This window comes from Meleagris gallopavo, chromosome 15 (genome assembly GCF_905368555.1).
Source record: "Meleagris gallopavo chromosome 15, MGAL_WU_HG_1.1, whole genome shotgun sequence".
Classification (NCBI taxonomy): Eukaryota; Metazoa; Chordata; class Aves; order Galliformes; family Phasianidae; genus Meleagris; species Meleagris gallopavo.
The window spans coordinates 17,146,050-17,170,540 of record NC_139418.1 but is presented as its reverse complement, the minus strand read 5'-3'; the positions used below and the strand labels follow the sequence as shown (position 1 = coordinate 17,170,540).

The window sequence follows — 24,491 nt, the reverse complement described above, 5'->3', positions numbered from 1 at the left end:
CTCACAAAGGAGGACAGGATCGTTTGTCTCTCAGACAGAGGCTGTGCTCCCACTTTCACCCACACGTCCCAGCAGTCCCCAGGAGGACTCCGGGTGCAGGTGGGTGTGAGCAGCGGGCACTGCTGGGGCAGCGGGGAAACGAGGCAGCAGGGAAACAAGACAGCGTGTCGCTGGGATCCTCATACCTTCGTGCTGGGGAAGGGAAATGTCAGTGGATTGTGCATAAAGCATGGGCCCATGTAAGACGGAGGGCTGCATCATCTTGAGATCCAAGTGACAAATCACTCGAGCTGCAGGAGCTGTCACAGCATACAAGGTTGCCAGGAACAATCAATGAAATTATAGCCCTGTGCTACATGGTTGTTTATCTGCTATTATGGAAATAAGGTACCATCAAAACTGTTGAAAAAACTTCAAGATTACAGTAGGCACAATTTTGGGGGATGACAGCAACATTTTATCATGTTATTCTGACAGGTCCTGTTAAAAAAAAACCCTGACTTCTGCTGTTGTTGCCTGCATCAAGCTGGGAGGGTAGCAGGGAATGCTGTTTGTCAGCTGTCGTGCAAGAGCAGACCTGGTGTTCTGTGCGGGGTCTCAGAGCAGCACGGTGATGATGTCAGCAGCAAAGAGGTGCTCACGGCTGGTACAGCTCCTACCGAGCCCATGGGAGAGCTGAGGCACAGCACAGCCACAGAGCATCCACACATAGTGTCCACACAGCATCTTCTGAAATAACCGAGAGGCGTGGAGCAGCACGCCATCAGATGATGAATCCGGACCTCCCCATCCCCGCTTGGAGCCACACCTAATGGGGTCATTGCAGGAGTCAGTGGCTGAGGTCCCCCAGCAGGGATGTGGGGCAGCCTGAGCAGCCCAGCTCAGCCCAGGGAGCATCCATTAAACGCGATTCTATTGACTAAAGATACCAACAAGTGGATATCGACATTGTCAGAAACAGTGCAGACAAATAATTTGCCCCAGACTGTCCTCACCATACCGTTACCTGCATATTTTGAGTTGTTTTTATTATCTATTCTCCAGTTTTATGAATCAGAAAGTCTTGGCTCTGGCTTTTGTGAGGAGGAATGATTTACACCTGGATTGCTGTTGTTGGAATTTTAAATATTAAAAGCTAACGTTCGGTCTAGATTAGCTCTACATCATCACTCCAATGGGAGCTGCTGTGCTGAACATTTCTATCTGTTTCTGAGCACAGTATCAACCACCTCTGTCCTTGACAAGCCCTAAGGAAAGGAACATTTACCAGACTATGAGAATGGTCTGAAAAATATCTGGAAATAGCATTTTATGAGAGAGTGTGCTCTGGCTGGAAGATATCAGAAGGTTGGTGTCTTGTCTTAGAAGTTCTGTTTCCTCCCTATACAATCGCTGTCATCACAGCACCCCCACCTCACTGTGCTTATTTTAGGAGATGCTTTCTCTGTGCTCTCACGTCAGTCTCAGTGGGGAAGCTTCCAAAAGGGGCAGGAAGGATCTGCAGTCTATTTGTGGCTGCCACAGCACCTCCTGCACCACGCACCGCTCCGTGCTGCCCGCAGAGCTGCTGAGCACAGCACCCACCGCACACTGAGCAGTGCCCACACACAGCAGATATCACTGAGTTTGGGCCCCGGTGCCTCTGGAAGTTTCCCCACATCAATCACAACGATGCAGGTCTCTCCTCTATGTTCATACTTTGAATTCCCATGTATTCCACCTATGTAACACAGAAGGAACACCTACCATGACAAACTCACAGGGTTGGGCAGCACGATGCTCCCTCTCCTTTTGGCTGCTTCCTGGCTATCTGCGCTTGCAGGGTCTTAGGAGACCTCTGCGGTTGTTTTGAGGAGTATCCTTCCTGCATTTTCCATATGTGGTCATCTAAGGACGAGCCAGTCATGTCTCCTCTTGCCAGCTTGCCAAGGAGAATGGTTGTCCTTAATTATTCAGATAAAATCAATGGCCAAGCTGCTCCGCGTTAGTATAAGCAGCTCTGGATCAAAGGATTGTACGTCCATGATGATTAGACACAGCCAGTGGCCCATCCTTCCAAGGGAAGGTCGTGGTTTCCACCACACGCATCTCCCCCCTTCCAAAGGCTCAGACACCCACCTAGGATCCATCTGGGGCAGCCGTGCTCTGGCTGTGTCTGTACCACATCCAGCCCCGTGGCATCACTTCCCTTTCCCCTCACCATGGTCCAGCCATGGCCCCACATCGCAGGGCAGCAGGGCTGGCACGCACGGCTCCAGCAGCACAGCACTGCGTGGGCAGGCAGCTGTGTGCCCAGGGCCCCGAGCTGACACCGCACGCTTGGCTCGAATAGTAAAATCAGGGGACTATTAAAGTAGATTATGCACTAATAATTATGCAAATATTCCTTCAGTGAAACTATAAAAATCTCATGAAGATTTAGCACCTGGCTATTATATGGAGAGAAATATGTGGAAATGAAAATGAAGATCATTAACTTTAAGGAGTTAGGGGAATTTTTTCTGCTATCATTTAAACACATGGCTTGGGATGCCTTTGAAGGTTTAACTTGGAGGAGATTATCAGTATAACACTGCTGAAATGCAGCTGCAGGCTGACAATGGGCTCTGCTTGGAGGAGGGAGGGCAGCGAAGAAGAGCCCACCCAGCACATCTCCTCAGAGAGAAAACCACAGCACCGCAGTGCTTCTAGAGAGCTGAACGTTGGCATCCCAGACAAGTGCAGGAGCAGCTCCCAGACTGCAGTGAGGATGGAGCAGCAGAACCCACCCACTCAGCTGCTCTGATCCCCACTGAAGAACCCAGAGCTACACCACATACTGGGACATGTGAGGAAATTTGATAGGAGCCACCTGAAGGAGCAAATCAATTCACTGATTGCAGCTGGGTTCAGCACCCAGGTCCTGCCATAACAAAGCATTGCATTAACTTTAAAAGTGCAGGAACCTCTGAAAGACTGGATATCAGCTGGTGGGTGAAGCTCAGAGAGGGATGGCTATCCTGATGGAAAAAATCAAAGCAAAACCTTTATTTTGTTAAGTGGGTGTGTTGGGAATGGGGCACACGGTGCTGCTCGTTATTTGGCCCCAGCATGGTACAGTTGCAGCTCTCTGTGGTGTCTGCAGGTGTCTCGGAGCTCTGAGCACAGAGTGCTGGTTGGACTCCCTGCACGAGGCCTTGGTGCTCACCTGCTGGGGGGGGCAATGGGAGGGAAGCAGCACTGCTTCCTTGCCAAACTGAGGGGGCACTGGGGCTGTGATTGGCAGAACTCACACAGCAGTGCTTGAGAGTTGCAGCCTGGCATGGTGCTGGGTGCAGAGAGCTTGCCTGCTGCTGATGGAGGGGAAATAACGTGGTTTATGAGTTTATTCACTCATTAATAAACAGAAAATGCACAGGCAGTTCCTGAGGCAGAAACAGAGACCAGAAGTAATGCCCCACTTGCTCACTGAGCTGTACTCCTTCCTGAATATTCAAGCTTTCTGGCCCGGTGAGCCTCAGTTCTGGGCAGTGGTGACCTCCCCGCTCCTGCAGCGCCTGGGGCTGCCTGACCCCGATGCCCATCCCAGCTGCACTGGTGGGTGCTGAGCTGCAAGCAGTGCCTGAGGGGGTTGTGGAATCATAGAGATGCTGGCATTGGAAGGGGTGCTTCATATGCTTGGGTTGCATTTGAAGGACTTCAATGTTAAGAGTCATGGAATCATTAACATTGAAAAAGATCTCTAAAATCATCAAGTCCAACAGCCAGCCCCTTCCCACCTCATCTCCAATGGAACCATTATTCCCAAGCTTCTCTTTGGGCTGTGGCTGCTTTATGCACAGTGATGTCACTCTGTGGAGCTATCTCAGTGTGCTACGAACACACCGCCCTCCGCTTCCCACCACCCAGCAGCTGAGCTGCCTCTGCCTCCCACCCCACGGCTGCTGCCAGCACAGCTTTCCCCATGGACCGGGGGAGGACTCAGGATTGCAGCCAGGCTCTCCCTCCCCTCATTTGGAGGGCACTCACTGCACACCACGGGGATTCTCCCCGTCCAGACCTGGGCTGGGTCACACACAGCACCCAACACCTCTTTGTCTTTGGTTGGTTTTTATTTACCAATAAACGATACTACAAAACATGGGAAACATCTGCTTGAAATACAGACTGCAGTCACACTGCCAGCCTTTAACCTGCTGTATTTACAGATTTCCCCACCCCCTCAGAGGAGCTTCAGCCTCTTCTTCCTCCTCCTCCTCTTCCTCCTCCTCTGGGCACTGCTGTGCTCACTGCTCTGTGTTGGGGCACAGCAGTAACTCAGCCCCACTGCTCCGGCCATGGGGGTCAGTGCCACCACCGGGCAGAACGGCCGTGGGTCCATCGGCATAGGAAAGATACACGTGTGTGTGCAGATACGTCTATATATAAGTGCTTTTAATTATATAGTTGTAAGGCAGATTAAAATTATTTTCTGACACCAGCTGGTATCAAAGGACACCACTCCTACCTCCCATGCACTTTGTGCAGTGTGTATGGGAGGTAATTAAGTCTGCAGTAATTATCATACAGGTAATGCAATCTGAACAACCTCTGCTCCTTCACATCCACCCCGTGTGAGGCTCTTGCTCTGCACCCCCAAGCAGTGCAGCCCCCAGCACTATGGGGCTCTGTGCTGCTGCCCCTTGGCACATGGGGGCACATGGGTAGATGGGAGGCGATCAGAAGCCCCAAACCCTTCCGTGTGCTGGGAGAAGGCAGGACTGCCTCTGAGCAGGGTTTCTCTCATTACCACTGGATTGTCCTCATCCTGGCTGCCAGTGAAGGGCAAGCTTTTTATTTCTTTGCACATGAAAAGAAATGAAGATAATAATGTATTCCAGAACAGTTCCTCTTCTCCCAAGAATTATTATCAGGGAGTTGGAGCCCTGCTAATTGGCTTTGTTCTGCAGCACCGAGTGGCTGCTGCTGGCTCCTCATGCACACAGCCCCGCAGCCCCAGACCCTGTGGCACAGCCAATGAACTTCGCAGCAGCACCGGGTTCTGGACAGACCTCCTCGAAGATGAGCACACGGTGCTCCTCAGTGCTGCTCCAGGCAGCAGTGCAGGCAGTGCAGCAGTACAGCAGACAGGAGGTGCGGGTGCAGTAGCACGAGGTGCAGCAGTGAGGAGGTGCAGGTGCAGCAGTCTAGGAGTGCAGCGGTGCAGGAGGTGCAACAGTGCAGAAGTGTAGGAAATGCAGCAGTGTGGGAGGTGCAGGTGCAGGAGGTGCCGTCAGAATGGGCTCTGCTGAGGAACAGGCAAGTACCAAAGACTAACAATAATTTAAAAACCCTTCTCCCGGAACATGCAGCCACACAGGTGCTCAGCTGCTGCTCTTCAAGCTCTTCTGTCCCAGTATTGCCAACCCCATTGGAGTCATGCTGGTGCAGAGCAGTGACTCTAAGAAACTGTGCAAGGAGGGGATGAACAGAAGCCCACGTCCAGCGGCTGCCACCCGGAGGGCCCTGCAGGGGCGTACAGCAGAGGGCTGCTCCCAGCTCCGGCAGCCGCCTCGACCCGTGAATGTGACAGAGCCTTCCCCTCACAGGGGGCCTCGAAGAACATAGGAGAGCTGCATCGTGGTGTTCTTCGGAATGCTCCATCAGGTGAACCCAGTGCAGTACCAGCTGTTCCAGATGAGCTGCAGCTGTGGCGGTGCTCCCATCTCTTAAGGTGGAGGGAGGAGGGCTGCAGTTCACAGTTGCTCTGTGCTGCCTTCAGCTTCTCGTGAGTACAAACGGGGCAAAACAAAAAACGTCGCGGGAGAGAGACCCCCATTCTGCAGGGACCTGGTGCGCATGGAGCAATGTGGAATCACAGCAGGCGAGGAGGCATGGAGGCACCTACTGTGCATTTCTGTGTGTGTGTGTGGTAGGTGAAGGTTGGTGGCCCTGCATGTGGCAGGGGGTTGGAGATTCAAGATCCTTGAGGTCCCTTCCAACCCTGGCCATTCTGCGATTCTGTGATTCTGTGAAGGGCACCAACTCGCTTAGCCCTGCCTGTACTCTCACAGTACGTGTGCACACAGTGGCACTGAGCTGCAGGTCTCACCTCCGACACAAAGCGCCGAGAGCTGCTCTCCCACCAGCACATTGCTGACACCCACCCATGCAGGACCCATTCCTGCACCATCACGCTGCGCTTATCGGGCTCCTAAGGCAGAGCTCAGCTCTCTGCCACAGCACCAACCCCTCCCTGACCCCCAGCACCTCCCCAGAGGGACACAGCATAGCAGGCCATGCTCGGGCACGGCTATTTCCCCCATTTCCATGCTATCTCGTTGTTACGTGTCCCAGGGAAATACAGCAGGCTAAAAGCTACTTTGTTGTTGCTGTTGTTTTTTTTTTTTTACATACCACAGTAGAAACAGTAACTGAGTTATATTTGTCAGAGTCACAGCAGTGTATGCGTATTTGCTATTCACAGACCGCAGAATATTGCCAATAACCTCACTGGTGGGGACTGACGACACGGAGATACATGCATTCGTGTGAGACCACAACCGATGATGTCTATACTGCATTAAGCACATTCATTGTTAAACACCTTCCAGTCAAATCGGTTCCTTTACGTTTGTTAAAACTTTAGTTTTTCTTCCACGATTAAGCACAAAGTAACCTGTAAACAAGTTGACATTACACTTATATACAAGTGAACCACGTCGGAGATAGAAGAGGTAATTCGGTGGGTGCCACTTAACCTACGTCGATGTGCAATAGATGGACTCCGCCGCAGCGAAGTCACCGCGTGCCATGGGAGGTCCGGGCTGGGAGGTGAGCGGGGCGGGGAGGCACTGCCCACAGCCCCCACCCCACCACGGCCCCCAGAGCCGCATCCCGTGCTTGGTCATTGCTATAGATTAAAATCTGCAATAGCATTCTTACAAACTGATTTGTAGCTAAGTGATATCGATGCCAAGAAAAATAAAGAATGTCTTTTTATAATATAAATAATTTAAAAGTGCTTTTTTTTTGTTGTTGTCATTGTTGTTCTTTTACTATTAATCTACAAAACCCCGCGGGGGCATAATCTATCCATAGGACTGGACAAGTAGTTCGTACCATGGTACACATGGGGCTGACACGTCAGGGACTCAGAACACCGCATGCAGCAGCGCTGTGGGGCAGGGAGGGGGAGGGGCTCCCTCCTGGGCCTGGGGGCACTTGGGGGGCGCGGGGGGGTCCCAGCTACCACACTCACTGCCGGCCCCGGGCAGCCCAGCACTGCCCTCTGCACACAGCTTTGCAAAGAAAGGAACAAACCGACTCCCAGGCTGGAACTAAAACCCCACAGACTGTCCACCAGAGCGCTGTAAAGCATCTTTGTGGTGCATATAGGAGAAAAATAGAGGGGAAAAGTATAGGGGAAGAAAATTATTTGGTCCACATAGGTCCATGTGCACCCTCACCAATACCCTCCCGCAGCTGCACCATGGGTATGATGCCCTGTTCGTGCAGCCCTTATGATCCTCCTGGCAAAACAAAAGCTCCCCAATTTGGGAACAGCAGAGCCCTGCAGGCACAGAGGAGCCCCTCACTGGAACCGCCTTAGGATCAGCAGAGATAACCTGTGCACACTGACATCATTTCCCACGGCGGACTCAAACTCAGGAGCTCTGGAGCCTGGATGATGCTAAATAAGTCTGAGACAAGCTGCTCATTCCAGCCGGCCCCATATCAGCATGTTTCTCTCTTTTTGTGCTGTCTGACAATGAATAATTTCTCTGAGCACCTCAGTGCTCGTTCCTCCCCCTGCAGCGGTGCCACCCCGCACCCACAACAGCCCCGGGGACACTCCGTGCAGCTCATTTCCTGTTCTCTGGAATGCACACAGCTGCTGACCCAGAGACCCATTCCCTTCCACTCAGAGCATTAAGCACGTCTCATCAGGCCGATCATCTCCAGCATCTGCTTCCACACCAGATGGGAGCCCGCTATGCCTGCCCTGCCATCAGCATGGGCTGAGCCCATGGCCCCCACACAGCCTGGGGGCACAGCAGGGGCGAGGGACAATGGAGGGAGAGCACCAGAAACGCACGGAACACAGCAACAGAGAGCCCTGTCCCTGTCTGCCGGGAAATGCATTCATGGCGCCTCAGAAAACGGAAAGGAGAGAGAGACAGAGCGAGGGGGTTCTGCTGCAGCCCTCAGAGGCTGCAAAGAGCCGACCATCCACGGCTGCTATCAGTGCTCTTTCCTGAGAAAGTGCAGTGATCAGGAGGGAGCCAATCTGCCAGCAATGTATTCTGATATATATACACATATATATACACGGAGATGTATATACACACATATATATATGTGCGCACACCCACACCCAGGTGCTGAAGGCAATGCTGTCCTGGCACAGTGCTCACAGCCCTGCTGCCCCCAGGCACGGAGCTGCAGACCCCCAGAGAGCAAAGCAGCGCTCACTGCCGGCCCTGCGTGCCCTTAAGGTACTCTGCTTGTGTAAGACTCAGAGTTGACAAAGAAAAACATTTGTCATTGTGCTTCCACAACTGGAAAAATATCGTTACCCTACGACTATAAATGTTAAGGTGAGATAGGCAAATTAGGCAGTACTATAGAGATGGATTGTTTTTTGTGACCTAACACATAATTACTATTGGGAATTATTTCCGTATCACTCCGTATCCCACTGTAACAGCAATGGGCATCATCCCACCTATAGGTGGTACTTCCGCAGCAGTTCCGACTGCCAGGGATGCTTTCTTTCTGGAAACCTGTCTGGGATTTTGATCTTGAGGAAATCCTGGATGCACTTCTCCAGCTCCTCCTCGATGGAGAGCTTCTCCTTCACTGCCTTCTTCTTGCCGGCGGTGGACTCGCGGGAGCCCGAGGTGAGCGTCCGCAGCAGGTCGCTCTTGCGCCGGCTCTCGGAGTGCTGCAGCAGCAGCACGGGGCCCTTCTTGGCCGGGCGGTCCAGTGTCTGGATGTTGGGCTGTCGCGTGACGGGGCCGCAGATGACGGTCTCCTGCGGGGAGCTGCCCTCCGACTGGCTGTCACAGCTGGACGTCGACAGCTCGTTGCAGGACGTGCCGCTCTCACCCTCCTTCTCGCCTTTGCCGTTCTTGCAGCAGCAGTCGCAGTGGGACGAGGTCCAGCGGGACGGCTCACCTGGAGGGAGAGAGCGAGATTAGAGTCTGCAGCAGCTCCCTGAGCCCACGGTTCCCCTGGAGCAGAGCCCTCGGGGCCATCAATGCCACAGTTCCCATGGCCACCCACTGATGGCACTGCCCTGGGCACATTTGGGATGCTCAGCAGGAACGGATGTGCTGATGGTGCAGGGAGCTGGTTAAGCAGCTCCATGAAAACTGAATTGTTCGGGACTGATGGCTGCAGTGACCGAGGTCCTGTGCACAGTCCTGCTCCCTGTACTCCTTGCATGCACTGCCTGGAGCCACGCGTGTGTCCAGCGGCACAGAGCACAAGCACAGTGCGGTGGTCTCATGGGAACAAAGCATGCAGGGAATGCCACTGCCTGCCCAGGGCAGTGCTCACTGTCACTGCAGCTTGTGCTCACTGCAGCTTCATGCTTTCATTGGATCCAATGGAACTACTTGTTATTTCTGAAAGTAACAAATCAAAGCCATAATGCCGAATTGGATGCTGCATCAATGACATCCACCCTGCAGCAGGAGGGATAAACAGAGCCCTCTCCAAAGGCCTCAACTGGGCATCACAGGCTCACAGAATCACAAAGAATTGGAAAAAACCTCCAAGATCACCAAGCCCAACCCCATCACACCCTCTGAATCATGTCCCTAAATAGAATCCCAGAATCATCAAATTGGAGGACTGGGAAGCAAAGCGCAGCTCTGGGGCACTCTGCCCTCAGTCCATTCCTTTTGCAGCCACAAGCACAATGCACATCATGGGTATAAATGGGGAAAGAAACAAACAGCTGAAAGCCTCCTCCTGTCTCAACAGTGGAGGAGTCTCCCAGTGTCCCTGTGTCTGAACTGAATTCAAGGCTTGCTTCGGGACCTGCTCTTTGTCTTGTCTGATGAAAGTCAATAATGGCCAAACTGAAATTTCTCATCATTTGCTTGGCTGTGACAAAGGCACGGAACCTTCCACCATGCAGCCCCCTGCCCACGTCTCATCCCACACGGGGCAGCCCTGGCACCCCTAGTGCTCCTGATCAGAGACACATGCCAGATGCCCCATGCACAGGGCAGTGCAGGGCAGTGCTGGCCCCCCAGCAGCCCCTGTCCTTGCAGAGATGTGCACACTGCAGAGATGTGCACACTGCAGAGATGTGCACACAGCACCGATGTGACCGCGCACTTTGGTAATTACCGCCTGCCTGCTCAGTGATGCTGGGATAAAAGGGGCTCATTAATCCCAGCCCGGCTCTGCTGCCTCTCTCCCTGATCTTAGAACATTTCTCTCCTACTGCCTTACGTATAATTATTATTAGAAGGTTCTGAAGCAGCAGCAAAGCCTCTGATGTGTGACACACAAGTATCCTTCGCGTGCTTCTCCTCTCCCCCTTAGAGCAAATGCCCCGTGAGCTGGGAATGGGAAACCTGAGCTGCTGCATGCAGCAACCCCATGGACAGGGAGCACTCATGGTCCGAGATGTGCACGGGGCCTTCAGACTGAAAGCAATGAAAATGTGTGGGTTTCTTGTTGATTTCTGTTGTTTGAAATGGTGCACAGACACCAACTCCAGCACTGCACAGCCCATGGCAGACACAGAGCTGGAATTCTGCAACCTGAGTGTGGGGAACATGGCCCCACGGTGCTCCTCCTGCCCCTGTCCCCCAGCACAGCCATACTGCTCTGGGAGCGGAGCTTCATAGGAATGCTGCCATGTGCCCAACACCACCCCGCAGTGTGGCTGCAGCACATGGGGCATCTGCTGCCCACCTGTATGGGCTCCGAGAAGTACGATATGTGCCAGCTCACCAAAACATCAATCATTCAGATGCGAGTGCCACCAGTCCCCAAGGGACCCCACAGCAGTGTGCTGCGAACACACAGACAGTGCCAGGGACACATCTCCATGTGGCCCCTGCAAGAGCAGGAGCCCCTGAGCCGGCCTTGAGCCCACAGGTTCCCGGTGAGCAGGGGCTGACAGGATGGGCTCCCCCTGGGTAAGTCCTTGCCACTGGCACTGCCTCCTGGAGCTGCGGTATTCCAAAAGCATAAGGTGACTACGATGACATTTGCACTGGGAAAGCACTCAGCTTTTCATCACCTCCCTTCGTTTTGACATCTATCTAATAATATTAGTTTTAATACCACACTACGTACAATCAATTTTCTTTTTAGTTTCAGATCTATAAAATCATAATGTTGTGATATTTCGGAATGAATCTGCCACAGATTACCAAGATCACCAAGGCCAGTCCCCAGCCTACCCCCATCATGACACTAAGCCACTAAATAGAACTTCAGCCCAGTGCCCCACATCCCACTCCTGCCCCTCCCAGCCCCACGGCTGAGGCACTGAAAACTACCACACCTTATTTGGCAGGTAAATAAAGCCTGGATGGCCCAGGCCTGAGGCAGGCAATGGTGGCCCAGTGACAATTTGATGTAAATCACTCGTTCACACACGCACAATGCCTCAAATTGCAAATGGGTTTTGCATCCATGCATGAATTAAAGGTGTTGTGATTGATGAGGGACTGAGGTCTAATTGGTATTTTAATAAATACGTTCTGAGTTGGTAATCTAGCCAGATCATCAGAAAATACCTCTGTCCAAATAAAATTACAAGGTAAAGCTCAGGAACAACGACAAGTGCTATGCAGTAATTGGCTCTGGTACCAGCACTGGCAGCAGGATGGATGTGCAGCAGAGTTATGTGCATTTTGGACCAGGGACTCTTCAGACAAACAGACCAGGGGAGGCCCCAGCAGTGACAGCACTGCTCTGAATGTGCTCATCTGCACTCTGGCCGGCACTGCCCGAGTGTCTTCTCTCCTCCACATCCTGCTCACTGCCAAACTCACCACTGGGCTTTGAGCTGCGCTCCACAGATGCCTGGTTCCTTCCCAATGCATTCTGATGCTTTTGAAGTTCTGTTTGTAATGTGCTTTTACCATATACATTTTCTGATGTGTAAAAGCAGCAACATTTGCTAAAGTCCCTGTGTGGGGCCTAACTATGTGCAGGATGACACAGCCCCAGCCTGTGCACACACATCAGCCTCCCAGCATGCTGCCATTTATCAGTGCTCCCATGGTGGTCATAGGACCACCATTACCATTACTATAGAACCAGTACCATTCAGGTTGGAACAGACCCCTCAGACCCCCAGCCCAGCCCACCTCACCATGCCCTCCAACCACATCCCCCAGTGCCACATCCCACGTTATGGAGCGCCTCAGGATGGTGACCCCCCACTCCCTGGACAGCTGTGCCACTGCTGATCATTCTTTTGGAGAAGACATTGCCCCTAATATCCAACCTGAACCTCCCTTTCCCTATAACACTCTGTGCTTGAAATGCAGCCCCTTTCCTTTCCAAATACTGCAACTGGAAAAAATATTTGGCCATTAGGACTGTGGCATTTATCTTCCTCCAAGAGAATTACAGTGAAATGAAAAAATGGTGCAGAAGTTTTCTTCCACCAATAGCATTTACTCTTCCTGCCCTCTCTCAAACGTCTCCAGCTTGTTTAAGTTGGGCGCACCAGGAATCAGCAGCTCCCCTTACAACATCTTCCCTTACATCCAGCCCTGCCTCCACCAGTGTAAGACTGTTCTGTATCTTTATTACTATGGTTTTAATATTTTATCTTAATACAATCCTGTTACTTAAAATTTATACTCGAGTTCTGGAAAGTGAAGTTGGAATAAAGGAGCAGGGGCTGCCCTGCCCCAGGGTACGGAGGCAGAGCATCCAGCAGGATGCAGACCCCCAGGTCAGAGCCCAGTGATGCAGTGCAGGTGGATGGTGGATTGAATCCTCAGACATTCAGCACCGACGTGCTCCTGCTATCTACTGAGAAAGGAGTTAAAATCCTCCATTAATTAAAACAGAGGTAAAACCATCTAGGCTAACCAGTCAGAAAGAACGTCCCTCTCGGTGCCCTAATTTTAGAATTACCCACATGAGCATTGCTCCAGACTCCCTCAGTGCATAATGCAAACATTCAGAGCCGGCTCAGTGCCACAAGGCACCACGGCCCCACCGCGGGCACTGCCAGCCCTACAGCCCCACCGCCTGCACTCAGCTGCTGCAAAACACCAGGAGATGCACACATATAAATACATGCATTTGCACACATACAGGTAGAAACTCACCCCAGTGTTTTCCTTTGTTCTGCCCTTCACCGTTTACATTTGAACTTGAGCCCCTCCTAAAACCTGTTTAATTAGCAAAGACAAAGCACACGGGCGTCCTGCTTCTGGAAGACTTACACTGCAAATTGCCAACAGATGGTTATGATAATATGGGAGCCACAGTTTCTGAATTTTTAAAAATTAGGACTCATAACAGATAAATGCTCTAGAGATATGAAGGCATCATGTCAATCTATGTTGTTCCAATTAATTGCAATCAATTGCTAATTGAGAGCTATTTTAAGACTCGTCATTACTTTGAACAAAATGTGGAATAATCTGTGTGGATCCCTTCATCTGCTGCAGGTGCCATCGGTGCAGAGAACTCTCGGGACACATAAGGAGAGCAGCCCCAGCAGTCTGCCTCCTGCCAACCCTCTGCTTCATGGGCAGAAACAGCCAAATGTGCAGCTGCGGATCCCAAACCTTCAGAGATGGGGCACCTCAGTCTCTTGTTGGATTTCTGCTTGCAAAGCTTTCTGAAGTGGCAGCTCTGATGTTACTGAACAAATACATCTGCCTTCTCTTTGGGTTTCCAGATGGCACCAACATCTCTTTGGGCAGCTGGAGCCAACATCTCCAAGGACACCCAAGCAGTAACAGTGGCACGGTGCTAAAGGCAGGAGGGGAAGGGGAGCCCATTTTTTTTATTACAGTATGGGAAAGGGTTGTCCAAAGACACATCGCAGATTCTAAAGAGAAATTAGGAATTTCTCTTTGCTTTTGCAGACAGAAAAAATACCAAAATAAACCCATACTTGGATGACGTGTTGGCAATGGCAGCACTCATACAGGGCCCTGCAGCCACCAGGTGCCGGAAGGACACAGCAGGAGTGGCATGGCTCTGGGCAACGGATGTGCTCGGTGGTGTGCTATGAACCATGGAATCATAGGATCATATCATAGAACCATGAAATGGTATGGTTGAAATGGACCTTACAGCCCTCCCAGCCCCACCTCTGCCATGGGCTGGCTGCCCCCGAGCTCAGGCTGCACTGCTCCCCATCCATGGCCTCGGGCACCTCCAACTCTGGGCAGCAGTGCCAGGGCCTGACCGCCTTCTGAATAAAGAATTTCCTCCTAACATCTGACCTAAATCTCCCTTCTTTCAGTTCAAAGACATTTCCCCTTGTCCTATCACTACCTGTGTGTAAAGAATCACTCTCTCTTTTCCTTATAGGCTGCCTTTAGGCACTGAATGTGAAGACAAAACAAAGTCCACAGTGCTATTTACATGGCTGCACATGCACCAGTGCTGTGCTGCAAGGATGTGTCCTCAAATATCTTTTCTGGTCACCAGTAACGATTACAGCAAGGGGACAGCTGAGTGCAGAGCTGCCAGCAGGGTCCCCACCCTTGGAGTGCTCAGCATCACAGAGACTCCGCGTGGTACAGCACAGCAGGTGCCAAAACATAACTCACGGTCTTTGCTGTTGCGCTGCATTTCCAGCAGCACTGAACCAAGCTCCATTTTCCACAAATGGCTTTCTCAGACTGGCACTGCATGGCTCTGGCACAGCAGCCACTGATAACCGGCTGCTGCCACCCCAAGCCAGCCCCACTGCTCCACAGCCCCACTGCTCAGCCCTGGCTAACGTGATGGCTACATGGCAATCAGGGCACATGGAGGTGGCCCTTCAGGGCTGCTGCTCATTAATTATCTGGAACCCAGCTCTGAGAAGCAGCTCTCTGAGACAGCTGCACTGAACAAAGTGGGGAGTGGAGCCCTCAGCACCCGGAGCTGATACCACACTTCTGGAGGATGGGAGAGCCCTGTCCAGAGGGGCACACACTTGGTTTTTATGAGCTATTCAAGACACTCTCTCTGGAAGCCTTTATATTTTTTTTCCTGTCTGAACCTCATAAAACAGCCTTCTGCTCTGTAGAGATAAATGTGGTTTATATGAGAGAAGCGTTCCCAGCCACAGTGGGTTTTGCCTTAAACCCTGTATCTTGCAGTTTAATCTTGCTGTGGGTTAGCTTTATTTACTGTCCTGTAAGTGGAGAATTGAACTTTAGGAAATGAATGGCGTGGTTTATCCATTTTAGCATCTAGAGCAAAGCACTTTTGCATTAAATGAATGCATGCAGCGGGACACCCCTCAGACACAGCTTGGAACAGCCCACAGCATTGCCAGCAGAAGCGCCAGGTTGATGCAGGCACCCACACCCAGCACTCCAACAAGGGCACTCCATGGGGCCAGCGCGGTGCTGAGCAGCTCACTGTGCCCGTGGCACGGCAAAACCCTGTTTCCATACACAGCCTCTGCTCTGCATTTGTAGGAGAAAACAGGGTTATTTTTGTTCTTTTGCTGCAGAATCAAATAGATTATTAGAAATTTTCTTCAATATGTTTCTAGTGGAGGATGAAAAAGCTCTTTAGGGATTGTTTAGTGGCTCCTATTGAACTCCATAGGGTTTTAGTGTCATTTAAGGAGAGCCTGCTGCTATCTGCATTATTAAATCCCATATAACTTCCTCATAAGAAAGTAGAAAATCTCAGCGATTATAAACCCAGCATCTCTGCAGATGAAAAATGTTCTCACAAGAAATCTCAGAGCATTACAGATGTATTCAAAATAATAACACCAGAAGGATTTTCTACAAGCTTAAACACGGAAAAATGGGACTAAGTGTCCTTTGACCCAGAGGAAATGTTGGAAATGGAGCTCTCAGCACGGCCTGATCCTATCCTTGTGAGAGTAACGTGAGCATTGCTACTGACCAGAGGATCTCAGAGGAGCACAGCGGCTCAGCTGTAGCACGGCGTGCACACGCTGCTTCTTCAGAAGTCACTGCACTTCTTCGCTGCCTGGAAGCCAGCAGAGCCCATCTCAAGGCAGGCTGAGTTGGGAAAAAACACAACATCGGACGGCAGCGCTGCAGGGAGAGCCCAGCCGTGGGTCTGCAGCAGCGCTGTGCTGCCCAGAGCAGGTCAGAGCAGGGCTGTGCCTCCAGGCTCTGCTTAGAGAGTCAAAGTGTCACAGAACGGCGTGGGTTGGAAGGGATCTCAAAGACCAGCTAGTTCCAACCCCTGCATCTGTTGCTGCAGCCCAGGACACAGCTGGCTGTCTGAGCTGGGAGGGCACATGCTGGCTCATGGCAGAGTGCCACCCACCAGTAAGGCAGGCACGGCAAGGCAGCAAAAGGAACGGAGCGCTGCCAGCCAGGAGCTCACAATGCTCTGCCTTCTCACAGCTCTCACTGCATCCGAGAGCCGTAAAATAAGCACCAAAGTAATTTACTTCTGCTTCAAGGCCCCTTTACAGAGTCAAAATGATTAACGGGGCCCCGGTGCACATGACCGACAGCTCCTTAATATTTAACGGCGGTAAAAAATAGTGCACAAACGGTGTGTTACGGAGCCGCTTTTGGCCTACAAACACATTAAGGTAACTCTGCGTACATTGCAACTGCTCAAATATTAATCATTGAATAATTTAGGCTGTGAATTTATTTGTTTAAAGCAATACTTCAGCAGATATATTCATCCACCGTAGTGCAAATCCATATTTATGATACGGTTATTGGTCTAACATGTGTTTTCCTTATCCTTATTTTGGCTGTAAGAGTCAAACCCAGCACTGGGAGTGCACCCATCTCTTTGGGCGCCACTCCCCACCTCTGTGCCAGGTGTTGCTCATCCCCCTGTCCCGCACAAGCACTGCACTCACCCTGGCATCCCCACACCCAGAGCCGTCCCCAGCACAAGGAACCCAGCAGAACTGCCTCCCCGCACCCCACGGCACCACGAGGCTCACAGCAGCATTTTGCTTGTTCCATTTTATTTCTTCATTATGAGCCTGCTGGCAGCACTGGGATGTTCACTTGGAGCAAGAACTTTCTCCCAGGTTGAATGTGCTGCTAAAACCATCCCAAAGACTGCTGAGGAGAGAGCTGGAGGTCTGACTGTGGCACAGAGCAGAGGGCCCTCCTCAGGGCAAAGCTCCTGGTTCCCAGCCTGTGCCAGCACTGCATCACTCAGACGTTAAAATCAGGACTGACAAGCAGCAACAGCCTGCAGCAGCTCTGGGAGTGCTGGCATGGGAAGCTGGAATGTGGGGGAGTATAAGAGGTCCCTGAGCTGCCCCCATCACAGCAATGAGGCCGGTGTTCTGGTAGGAAAATACAAACTTGATTTTAGGTCCCCTGGGAAATTCTGCTAAGCGATTTATCATGCAACTGATGAAACTGCTATTTAACTTCAAAGCCCTACATAGTGCTAAGGAAAGCCTTGAGTTCAAACGAACAGTAAAATATTTGGCACCTGAAATTATGGTAACAGCACATAGCACTGCTCCCCAATTACCTGGTGCTGTGGATTGCTGTGGGGGCTGGCATTCAGCAGGTAGGCACAGAGCCCTGCATGGGCTGAGCCTGCAGCCCCCGGGCAATGCCCCCACATGGGTAGCAGGGGAGCGGTAGGAAACAGTGCTCAGCCAGTGAATGCTGATTAGAGCAAAGCCACCCCACATTAGTAGCATGAGAAGGAGGTTCTGCTCTCCCTGAGGCTGGAGGAAGGAAGGGGACGGACTCTTTACGAGGGTCTGAGTGATGGGACAAAGGAAAATGGTTTCAAACTATAACGGGAGATTTAGATTGGACGTGACAAAAAAGATCTTTACGATAAGAGTGGTGTTATGGGCACACTGCTGAAGAACAATTTCCAGCACCATTGAAGAGATTTGTGATTAAACCAGACAGAGGATAGCTGAAAATAGCTAAGGTGAAGTTGTGCACAGCCAAGCTCTCTGGCAGGCGTGTTTTATTTTAGCCAACCAGCAGCGATGGCAGGAATTCAAGCTTTGCAGGTGCCCAGATAGGAGCTCAAATCCCCTCCTAAGCCTCCATGCAATCATGGCACACAAATTGCGCCCTTTCCACATTGCTCAGATTTAGGAAGGATTCATGGTTTTCCTATTTCAGACATGTTTTAAAAGACATAACAGCTGCTTTGTGTAAGATGGAGTGGCTGCCAACGACATTTGGGTCCTTGAGAGTCATATGTCCTCCAGTCTTCAGCTCTATGATTACTGAGTTGTTTTACTGGCTCTTTTCTTGATTAAGCGGAATCAGAGTGACAATCGTGCATCCTATCGCTACTTTCTAAGGAACTCTACAACTACATATTTTAATTAATATTCTTGTTCATTTCAGAAAAAAAATTTGGTTTTAAAGCTGCTTTTTTTCTGCAACCAAATTGCTTCCACACCACAGAGTGAGAGCTTTCCTGCTGCAGCTTCGGACAAAGCACCAATCCCAAACAGTGCCATTCAGGAATGATAGTTTTCCACATTAAAACACTGGATTTAGGCCATGCAAGCAGAGATCCATCCTTCCCAGCCCTCCTGCAGCCACAAGACTGCAGCAGATGCCGGTGGCAGCAGGCAGTGCCCACAGCTCCCTGAGGTGCAGAGCCCTGCAGTGCTGGTGCAGCCATGGCCCGGCCCGGCAGTGCTGGGTGCTTCCACTGTGCGCAGTGCCGAGAGCCATTACTCAATTGCTTTGATCTGTGCCCTTGTGAGATCTGTGCACTGTAATTATATTCTTGCTTTAAAAAGAGTGAAGAGGGAGAAAAAGTGTTATTTTGATGTTTTAGTGTTTGTTTCTCAGCAGCATGTGCTTGAAGGGAACTACAGCGATTTATCTTCCCCAATCCCTGCTCTCTACATCTAAAAAAAAAATAATAATGGGAAGAGCTGCTGTGCATTTGCATCTCAATTTTAGCTCAAGCAACGTGACAAGGATTCAGCTAAACGCCTTGGCACAGTTAGCAAGGAAAGCACTGAAGTAAACAAAACCTCCAGGGATGCCGCTGAAAAAAGCATTGAAACCAGGACCTGCTCATGGCACAGGAAGCCCAGCACAGGGGTGGGACTCCAAGTGCCTGGAGCCAGGCCAGGACCCAAAGGCACTGCACTCACTGCTGCTGGGCTGAGTGTGGTCAGACGCAGAGCCCCTGGGGTTTGTTCCACAATGCTCTTTCAAAGTTTCATCTGAAATGGAGAAAAATCTCTTTTTCAATTCCTGCAAGTTAAAAATACTGACTGCTCACAGGTTTCTGGGGAAAGCATTATCCAGTACAGACCACAAAACCCACTAGGACAGCACTATTTAAGGTTCAGACACCTGTTTGCATTTTACATAGAATGTGCACTGCATCCAGGTCCGGGGCCCCAGCACCAGGACACAGAGCCGTCGGAGTGGGTCCAGGGGAGGGCACGAGGGTAATCAGAGGCTGCAGCACCTGAGGTGGTGAAGGGAGGAAGGCTGAGGAGGCTGGGGATGTTCTGCCTGGAAAACAGGAGGCTTTGGGGAGACTTCGATGTGGCCTTTGGTGCCTGAACCGATGAACAGGAGGAGAGCGACTTTTTACACAAGCAGATAGCGATAGGACAAGGGGAAACAGAAACTAAAAGCAGAGATTAAGGCCAGATGTCAGGAAGAAATCTTTCACCCAGAGGCCAGTGAGGCCCTGGCACTGCTGCCCAGAGCTGTGGGTGCCCCAGACTTGCCCACTGCCTGCTGACCCCATGCCTGGGGGTGCATGCAGACGTCACAATGCGATTTCTCCTACAGACCATCGCAGATGTACTTAAAGCTTTCACTGCAAACACCTCACACTCCATTTTCTGTTGCTGTACTGTATGGGAACTGCTGAGTCCTGGCCTGAACCACTGTTTGAGACTTGGGAAAGGACCCGGTCAGCCCTGGGGGCACAGGTGAAAGCAATTCAGCTGTGTGATAGGAAGGGCTGCAGCCTGGCTGCACCTCTCTTAGACCTCATTTAAGGGCTGACTGCCACTAGGAAGGAGCTCTGGTTGGAGATTCCTTTTTGGTGGAGCTTTCCTCTGTGAGCCTGGAATCTTCTGATACAGGTAAGCAATCTTTCTTTATAGAACCTCTCTATTGTGCCAGTCCTTTTGTCATCACACCGTTGTTATAAAGCCTTTCCCATTGTACTGATCTGCCCAATTGCTACACTGTACTAATAAATGCTTCATTCAAGGCTTGGTTTTCCCTAGTGCATCTCAGGACAGATGTTTCTGCTGAGCGAGATAGGGCAAGCAGCTATGGGCTGCTCCTGTCAGAGTGCCTGAATAACCACTGTTCTCTGAGGCACAGGGGAAGAAAAGCTTCAGGCACTATCTCATGAAATACCTCAGGAGCACACTGAGCTCCAGCAAACAAGAAGCTTCCCTCCAGCAACAGATTGCTTTCTAATTCACAGAATGCAAATGCAGATGCTGTTCTTGGCTCCCAACCAAATTATTGCACGTGTTTGTTTCTAAAGTAGCAGCATTTAATACAGTAAAGATAAAAGGGAAAACAACATCCCACATCCACCTGTGTATGTGTGGCTTTGTCACTCCTGCATGGCACTACCAAGATCCCAAACATAAGGGAAAAGCTAAAGCTGCAGAGATCTTGGGCTGCCTACCTGCAAAGGACAGACAGGGAGGAAAAGTAACACAGCCTACTGCAGTGTGCTGCTGTGGTCCCGAGGTCATTTTGGTAATGAGTTCCCCTCCATAAATACCACCTGTGTCTCCATCCTGCACCACCTCCACTGCTCACAGCTCCAGAAGCATATTGTGGCTGGCAGCATGTGGAGCTATCCTGATCCATCCCCATGTCTGTCCCAGGCTCTGGGCATAACAACAGCCATGGCCGTGGGACTGCAGGTACAGCCACATCTGCAGGGGAGCCGAGCACCCCCTGCTCCTCTTCCGTCCTTGCACAGAAACCCCTGCCTCTGGCTGCAGGCTCTTCAGTACACACTTTTCTCAAGGTAAAGCCAATCGCGTGCTTCTACGCTTCAGGCCATTTTAGTACACTAGGTGTTAACTGCAAGGGTCCCCCCAGTTAAGCTGCACATAGCACTTCCCCTGGCTTTCTCCCCCAGGATCAGCCCATGGCTCTCCATCAGTGCCATCCTCCCCTGTACAGCCACTCTGAGGTGCTGGGATTACCAAGTCCCTAGCACTTCCCACAAATTGCATCTTATCAAAGAAGCACAGAAGTACATAATGCAATTACTCAAAGAACATCGTTCTGCTGCCAGAGACAGCATTCTATGCATGCCACTGAATTTACAGTTTAAGACTAAATACAGTCAATGAGCACCGATGTGATAAAAGTTCCTTTGTTTTTTTTCTTCCTTCCTCCCCCTTCCCCGCCCTGACTCACACTGACTACAGCAGGACCCAATGGGGGTGAGGTGACACCCAGGGATGCTCAGCAGCCCTGCTGGGGGGTCAGCGCCCACAGCCTAGAGGCAAAGACCCACTGCAGGGCCCTTGGGCTGAAGGAGGAGCCCCCACAGCAGCTCCCTGCAGCAAGTTGCACAGGAAAGCATTCAGGTGGGTTTGAATCTCTCCAGAAAAGGAGACTCCTCACTTCTCTGTGGGCTGCCTGCAGTCTTCATAGCTGGGCTTTTATCTGTCTACCTCGATTTATACAAATACAGTAAGTGCATTTGCCTCAAAATGCTGTTGTGTCGATGGGCACTGTTTGAACCCTAAACATCACTACTAATAAAAATATCAGCTCAAAAATCAATTAAGTCCCATGTAACCAAGCTCTCGGCAGAGATGAGCCGGTTTATTTCTGCTGAAGTCAATTAAGTTAAACTAATTTACACAGCTGCTAATGCCATCCAGATTTCTGAACAGTAATAAATAGTCTGTTCTCTCCTTTATTTAAACAAAAATGCATTTCTTTTTTAAATAGCAGAAGACCTTTCTGCATTAGCTGCAGAGATTTTTGCTTACATCAGATGCTGCTTTATTCATTTATTTTTAAACCAACAAGCTAAAACTGTTCTCTGAATTGTTCACCTTCTGTAACGGAAACTATACTTGATATGGCCTTAACAAAACCAATGTCAAAAAGGCAAAGTGTCCTACTTTGGTCTCTGACCAATTTCAGGATGAAGGGAGCATTGCTGCAGGCACTGCACCGCACAGGGCTGCAAGGAAGGAGCCTGCTGTTAATTCCACCTAATGAAACCTCCCACATATTAAGGCCCTGTGAGATCTACCAAACCAGGTTTCAAGTCTACTTTACCAGCCCGAACTACAAACTGTGGCAATGTGACTTAGGAGGATAGACACAAGTGCCAAACCAGCGCGCGCCCCGCAGAAGGCGTTCATTTGGAGAGCAGCCCAGCCAGAGGCCACTGTGCACTCACAGCCCTCATGTGCCCCTCAAATTCAGGTATTTTATAGAGATGAAAGCTACGCCTCGTCACGATTTAATTACAGGTGGTTAATGGAAATTCATAAAAATCCCAAGGTAGAATGTGTAAATGTAACAAGAAACTTTTGACAAAAATATACTAGGATTGAGTATGCTCTGAGTAGAACACTGAAGGTCTGCTTAACTAGACACGTCCAGGTTAATTAAATCACGGTTATGAAGAGCTGCTTTTTTTTGTTCCCTGTTTGTTAGAGAAGGCACTGCCAAGCACGCTCCCATGGTGCTACGCATTCAGTAATTATACATACATTTTGATAACTTCTTGTTTTAGTCTTTGTAAACTTGGGCAATCGAGATGAGATGCTCAGGGTGAGCCCAGAGCAGCTCCCCAAACACTCACGCTTCCCCAGGCTGCCAAATCCCAGCAGAATCGTGGAATTGCAGAACTGTGAAGGCTGGAGAAGACCCTTCAGATCGCCAGCCCACCCCGCCATGCCCACTGAACACATCCTGCCGTGCCGCATCCCTGCAGCTCTGGTGCACCTCCAGGATGGTGCCTCCCCACTCTCTGGGCAGCTGTGCCAGTGCTGACTGCTCTTTGGAGAAGAAATTGTTCCCAACATCCAACCTGAACCTGCACCGGTGCAACATGAAGCCGTCACCTCTAGGCTCACCAGCAGAGCAGCTCTGAGCAGTGACTGCTGTGTGTGGGCTGCAACAGCCCTGCTGCACAGGGCCATCGCTGGGCTGTTCCAAACAGTGTAATAAATTGGCTTTTTGTTTCAGTTAGCAAGATCAGAATGAGTTTAGTTGTGGGAAAGAATAATTAGGCACTGACTATGAAATCTGAAGGGGGATGGAGATGAGGATTTTATTACATTTATCACAGCTATAACATTATCTCCACGCAGGCAATGGGAGCTTTAAACTGAGTTTAAACTCTTCGGTGGGCTACAGAGCAAGTTAATAGTGCTCTTAAGATGTGGTGCTGTGTACCGTTTGTGATCTTTAAACTATTATCATAATATGAAGCAATTATCAACACTCAGAAATTAGCAAGTTAAACAGTTAACAAGTAAAACAGGGTCAATGAATGAAAATACATTATAATTACATTAAAGAATCAAAGAACTATAGAATGCCTTGGGTTGGAAGGGACCTTACAGCCCCCCAGGCCACCCACTGCCGTGTGCTGGTTGCCCCCCACCAGGTCGGGCACCAATGCTGTTCTGCACAAGCACCATCAGTGCCGACCTGGCAGCCCATTCCCTGTCCTTGTTTGTGGTCAGGGGTTGAAGGCATTGGATAACACGAGCGAAGGACAGAGCTGAAGGGCTGAACAGCATGAGTACAGAAAACAAGGATGAAATTTGAGACCTTATCACAAGTCTGCTGAAGTCCTCAAAAGCTTTTTAAGCTGAAGGTCTACTGCGATGCCCGTGGCCTTTCTAGAATAACAGCTTACTGGCATCGATTGCTTTTTTAGATCCATTTGTCCTGAACACTTGCTAGGGCTATAAATGCAAATCAGAGCAGCGGTAAATGGAAGGCAGCTCCGTCTGCTACCAGGGGACACGGTCACCTCCGCCGCACTGAGCCCAGCAGGATTGCGCTGTGCTGGGGGCAATGTGGGACAGCGAGGGGTCCACACAGCCACCAAGCATGTGAGCTGCCCACCAACACGTTTGCTAGGTGCCCAGCGACCTGGATGGGGAGCACGAGTGTGTGTGTGTTCCCACACAGAGCTTCAGGTGACACCCATGGGTAGGAGGCAGGTGTTATGGAGTGCCAGCTGCAGCCATCCTGAGACCCACACGTTTACAAGAGAATTCTCTTCACCACCTTTGTAAATGTTCCGTGCAGCTCTCAGAGAATGACCTGCTTTGTCTTTGCCTTTCATATGTCCCTGCAGAACTTCATCCACCAACACGTCTTTAATGCATTATCTGTGCCAATGACTCACAGCAT

The 24,491-nt window shown here is 50.6% G+C and overlaps 1 protein-coding gene across 1 annotated transcript in view; it reads right to left on the bottom strand.

The window, feature by feature from the left end:
* Positions 1-4,147: 4,147 nt before the first annotated feature.
* Positions 4,148-24,491, bottom strand: part of KCTD16 (potassium channel tetramerization domain containing 16) — a 41,719-nt gene continuing 21,375 nt past the window's right edge. Inside the window, exon 2 of the mRNA XM_003210502.4 lies at positions 4,148-9,138. Coding sequence (XP_003210550.1) covers positions 8,687-9,138 — 452 coding nt within the window. The 3' untranslated portion in view covers positions 4,148-8,686. The remainder of the gene's footprint in view (positions 9,139-24,491) is intronic.